Source organism: Nestor notabilis, unplaced genomic scaffold (assembly GCF_000696875.1).
Source record: "Nestor notabilis isolate BGI_N333 unplaced genomic scaffold, ASM69687v1 scaffold4989, whole genome shotgun sequence".
Lineage (NCBI taxonomy): Eukaryota > Metazoa > Chordata > Aves > Psittaciformes > Psittacidae > Nestor > Nestor notabilis.
The window spans coordinates 1-5,986 of NW_009943116.1; the positions used below are offsets into that span (position 1 = coordinate 1).

The window sequence follows — 5,986 nt, forward strand, 5'->3', positions numbered from 1 at the left end:
TTTATAAGTATATATTTTCATGTATAAGCTACTTGATTACTTTGTGTACCTGCATGTGCACACATTAATACAGTGCTACTCCTAGTTATGGATTTCAGTATGTCACATTTGCTATAGACAAAGTAAAGAAGAATCCTTCCCAAAAAACCTCAATGTAAAGTCTGGGTAGGCAGGTGCATTGTAATCGAAAAAATAATAGGGAGTGATAAGCAGAGAAAAATATTGAAACAGTAATTCTAAAATGTTATTTTATATTCATATTGCTTGCGGAAATCCTGTAGAGATTCTTTTACAATAAACAGTGTATTTCTATCAGAAGCCTGCTTAACTCCTGAAGTCTGAATTCAGTGTAAAAAATGAGTATAGCAAAAGTATTTATCAGTACACTAATACTGTGGTGTATCTAGGGGGTTTCGGATTTATCTGAAGATTCACAGAGAGAAACTTGTCTTCATAAGAAAGCTTTACAGGAGCCAAGAGGGAAAGTGACAGTAAGGTTCTTAACCTACATAATGTTACTGAAAGTATTAACTGGGAGAAAATACGGCAATCAATCAACCAAAAACAAAAATGAGAAAAAAAATTGGAAGAGTTTCAATGTGCAAAGAAATTGCATAAGACTCTCAGAAGAATGCTAAAATACTGAGATAACTCATTCCCTGAAATGTATTTACTGATTATGAAAAAAAAAAACCCCAGGAAAAACACATTCTGAATTTACTGCTTCAAGGTCCCAATCCACTATTATTTCCTGTGCTTTTACACCTTTTTTTTTTTCTTTAATCTGTACTTTTGTTACTTGAAATTCACTGACTGGTAATAAAGTTTTATTTCTAGTTCAATTACTTATGTACCTCTAGTAAACATGGTTTGAAACACTGTATTTTTGTTAATTTATTTTGCATAATTTTATGCTTAACATAGAACCTAAGTCTGTAGTTTATCTGGTTTTGTTTTGTTTTGTTTTTATCTCTGTGGTGTAAAACAAATTCTGATTTATTTTACAGTTACAACTGACTTACGTTGCAATTATTTATGTAAGTTTCATTTAACTAACAATCTGTCAAAAACCAAAAATATTTCTATAGCATCCTGTATTTTGTAAGCCTAAATCCACTTACAGATACTGACCTTTTAGAATGTGACATACTTTACAGTAATGTTATTCAATCTGATATCATCTTTGTGCCATTGTGCCATTTTCTATATCTGTGGCATAAGCTTTCCTATTTTGAGAAGTAATCTATGAAATCATTATTAATCTTCTGAACACCAGTTTTAAAAAATAATTACTGTAAAATGCAGGACTGTAAAGAGGGAGCTATTGAAGTGGGAAAATGATGTCATTACTTAAAGTAATCTAACAAAACACAGATTTTACAGAGGAATGTTCCAAGACCTGGAGCAATGTAGCTGGACAGAGCTCTCCTGTGCAATGATACTAATAAACTCACTCTTGTAGGTTTTATTAGCATTCATTTTCAGTCTCCTGACTCCTTCAGATTATTGCCTCCTGGTCAGAGTGGCACCTAGAGCTGAGTCAATCATAGTTCAATTTATTGGATTGCAGGGTGTCTGTCGTGTTGTGTAATAATTAAGAAAAAGAAACAAGCTGGATTGCTTTAATAATCATAGGTTATAACCCAAATTAAGTCAAGTAAAACTCCATTCTTACAACTTCTCTGAAGTCTAGAAAAGTACTGAAAACAAGTAGTCCTAGATAGAAACAAATATATTGAGCCTTTTGAATATTTTCTGAATTCTTACTTTCATTCTCCAGCTTTCTCCTTCAGGCTTGGTTAAATCTTAGGCATTCAAATGAACTGGAAGTGATACCAGAAATTCCAAAGAAATGCATTTTTCCTCATTTTTCCTATTTTATAATTTCAGTCAAGAGGCAAATCACCAGGTCTAGGCAAGCAGCAAATTATGCGTGTGGTGGCTAGAGGACAGGAATATCTTGGACAGGTTCCACAAGGCCTCTCTGCCAGCATAGGCCTATGGCAGTCCAGCGGATAAACTTAAGAGTTAACTGACATAACTGACATTTGGTCAGCTGAATTGCCCTTTAGGCTTCACTGATTGCATTGATTAGACAACTATATTAGCCACAGCAGGATCTTAGACACCTGAAGTTAGATATCTCAATGTGTAAGGAGGTACAGGCTGCCGTTAATGTCAGGTTAATAGCACTTTAACTGGATATTTTTTTAAATATTTTTTTAAAACATTTTTCTGGCATTTCTGTATCATTACAAAGGTTATAAAGTATAGACCTATATATGTATTTTTTCACAGCTGGTATTCCTTCACAACTCACTGGAATTCAGGCTTTTTGGTACTTCAGGAAAAGCAACAAATTTCTTCAGACTTGTTAGTGAAAAATCACAGTGGAAAATGATGGTGTTGATGCTTGTGTGGGTGCAGGTGTGTCAAAAGAACTTCCCATCATGAAGTTTGTTTATTTTAGATGGTGTTCAATCATCTTAGTCCATCTATGTTCAGTGCATATTTGGAGGCATGATTCTTCTTTTCAGAAGTATCAGTGATACTAAGAGTTTACAAAGGTTTGCACAATGTTCGTGTGATGAGAACAGATATGCAGATCTGAAAGTTATGTTATCCTAGGAACAGACTGGAAATGTAATGCAGATTACCAAATTTTATCACTTGCTGTTAATACACATTTATAAGAAGCGTACAAAACCTAAATTTGATAAAAGACATTTTGTGTGAGGTTCTCATTCAGCTGGACTAGTAATAATAATAAAGCAGTCGCTGAAATGTGTGTGGTTTTCTTTTACTTAATCCAAAGATACTTCTTCATGTAATTTAAACAAGTATATTCTCTTGTACAGTAATACTGGAATTTTTCAATGTGGTAGTCACATCAGAATTACAGTTATTGTTCGTATAGCCTGTGCTGTTGATACATAATTTATATTTGGTCTTTCCTTGTTTTCCAGGTCTCCCAACAAGGACATGGCTTCAAATGAAAGAGAAATTGTGGTTTGGGTTTGCCAAGAAGAGAAGATTGTATGTGGCCTTACAAAGCGCACAACTTGCGCAGAAGTGATTCAAGCACTGCTTGAGGAACATCAGGCAACATTTGGAGAGAAAAAGGTCCTTTTTGGAAAACCTAGTGATTACTGTATTGTCGAAAAATGGAGAGGTTCAGAGCGAGTACTTCCTCCCTTGACAAAGATTCTGAGACTTTGGAAGGCCTGGGGGGAAGAGCAGTCTAATTTGCATTTTGTGTTGGTAAAGTCAGATGCATTCCTCTCATTTCCACTGTGGAAGACAGCTGAAGCTAAGGTAGTACAAAATGTAGAAAAACAGTGGGAGCTCAGTCCAGCAAATTACATGAAGATGTTGCCAATAGACAAGCAAAAGAAAATAGTGAGGAAGACTTTCCGGAAACTGGCCAAGCTTAAACAGGACAGTGTTCAGCAACAGAGAGATAATATGGAGACACTGATTCATCTGATCATTTCCCAAGACCATACTATTCATCAACAAGTTCTTAGAATGAAGGAACTAGATATGGAAATTGAAAAATGTGAAGCAAAATTCCATCTAGATCGTGTAGCCAATGATGGAGAAAATTATGTGCAGGACTCCTATTTAATGATCAATTCAGGTGAGGCTGAGCAGAAAGGGAGTAGACCAGATGATCAAAAAGAGATGCATGACTACTTGAGCAAAAGTGAGGGAATATTACAGGTTGAAGAGAGACTGAAACATCACAAACAATTAATAGAGAAGCTATGTGTTGAAATTGAAAGAGAGGTACATGGTATATGCACAGAAAAAAATGGAGATGATGTTTGCACAGAAGAAGCTGCTAATGCTGAACTGGAAAACACAAATTTGGAAAGTGTAAAATGTGAGCTGGAAAAAAGTATGAAAGATGGTCTGAGAATCAACTCATACCTGAGCTGCATTCAAAAAGAACTTACATACAGGGACTCGCTGCTTCAAAAGAAGGAAAAAGAATATGAACTTCTTACTGAAGAATTTAATTTACTACATGTTAAAGACAACATTGAAACTAGGCTTCCATCAAATGAAGAAGCATCCAAGGGTAACAGCATGTCCAGTAACAGCATTGCTGTTCCTGACTTTGTTCATAGAGTGACTAATCTGGACATAAATGATACAGACTCTGACACTGGAATCAGCTCTACACACAGTCAGGACTCTGAAATAACTTCAGGGGACATGGTACTGTTGTCAACATAGTTGAAAACAGTCACACATTTATGAAAAGTCATGTTTTGGAGGATATTTATAAGAATTAATAAACCTAGTCATTTTGAAAGTTCAACCCTTCAAGATGTGGCACTGCTTTAGCAAAGTATACAGTGTCTATGTGCTTAATAGTAAACTTGTGCTAAAATGCATGGGCAGTCTCATGGGTTACCTGCTCATAGGTGCAAGATTGTTGGCTTTGCTAAATCAGGACAGACTGTTTAGACCTTGTAATGTCAATACTCAGTGGAACAGCAACATGCTGACTGGATTGGACCAAAAATCTGGACATTTGATATCCCTATTCTTTGGACCCACTTCTGCAACTCTCTAATTTTTTAGGAATGTGAATTAGAGATTAGACCAAACTAGACAAAGAGCTTGATTTTCTGCTCTGTTACATTAGCTTTATTCAGCTAGAGTTTCCCTGCTATGAAGCTGCTGTAAAGGAATATATAATTGAGCATGTAATCTGTTAAAAAATAATTTTTATTATATTGTAGGACAAAAGGAATGCAATACGTTTATGCTATATATTTAAATTCAGTTTTGAGTTATCAGGGTGATATTTTCAAAAATATCCAAGTCCCGTTTTTAAAATTTCCTTACACGCATTTTTAATTTCCATTCTCTTTCAGCAGCATTTAACTGCTTCTAAGATCCTTAAAACCCCTACTTATCTGCTGTTACCCCGTAGTTGCCCCAGTGATGCTTAAGTCCACATAATTCCTGCCAGCAGGCATGTCAGAACTGCCTACATCCTGCTTGTGCAAGATGCTCAAAACCCGAGCTCACACCTAACCCCAGGGGCATTTTCAGCAAGGCTTTCTCTTGCCTATCTCACCAGTTGGATCCAGCGTCTTAGGCCGCCTCAGATCGTGACTACCAAATAAAGCATAACAGAAGGGACAGGCAGCAACCAGACATTTTTGGCTCCTGCTAGACACTGTTTCCCAATAGCCAGGTAGTCGCCGTTTTCACACAGCAGGTAGATTGTCAGATCCTGTCTACAGGTCAAATCCTGCTTTTTGGAGCAGGAATATGGACCTTAAATCCTACTTCCTTGGTGAAGATTTTCAGATACAGCTAAAGCTAATCCACTTTATATAGCTAATTAAATATTGGTGTGTCATTCCCATTTCCCTCTCCCTGTCCTCTCTCTCTGTCTCCCCCCCTCCACCCCCCCACCCTCTCTCCTGCAGGAGAATAAGGAAGGAATGTAAAACATGAGAATTTTACAGCTATGTTGTTAACTCAAATAATTTCACTTATGATGTAGTAGTTGATCTCAAATCCTTCTCCAGCATGTTGCTGTGAATCCAAAGCGAAGGTGCATTAACAGGTGTTCTCAGTTAATGAACAGGATTTCTAACTCTGAGCTAGAGAGTCTGCTAACAGTAAGAGTAATTTCTGGGTGGCCATGTTTATATTTTGCAGATCAATCTGTTTAGTGCTTTTAATAAATGAACAGAATGCAGGAATATTTACAGTGTTTCTAAATAAGGTTTAGCTCTATCAAAATTCAAACAGAATTTGGAATTAAAAGCCTACAAAGTAAATAAATGGACAATACCTACAAGGTATAAATGTAAAATACACTTCTTTCCCTTTCTATATTACTTTTCTTTTAAATGTCTGTCAATAATTTGTTTTCTAAAATGATCAAAGTGCTAGGGCTGCTGATTAGCACATATTTGATGCAAAAGAAAAAAAAAAAAAGCCTTTTCTGAAAAGG

General features: G+C 36.0%; 1 protein-coding gene across 1 annotated transcript; it reads left to right on the forward strand.

Annotated features, from left to right (window-relative positions):
• The first annotated feature begins 2,967 nt into the window (after positions 1–2,967).
• On the forward strand, positions 2,968–4,242 carry RASSF9 (Ras association (RalGDS/AF-6) domain family (N-terminal) member 9). Its single transcript, XM_010021732.1, has one exon. It carries the CDS (start codon positions 2,983–2,985, stop codon positions 4,240–4,242), a length of 1,260 nt encoding a protein of 419 aa, XP_010020034.1. The 5' UTR covers positions 2,968–2,982.
• Positions 4,243–5,986: the final 1,744 nt, after the last annotated feature.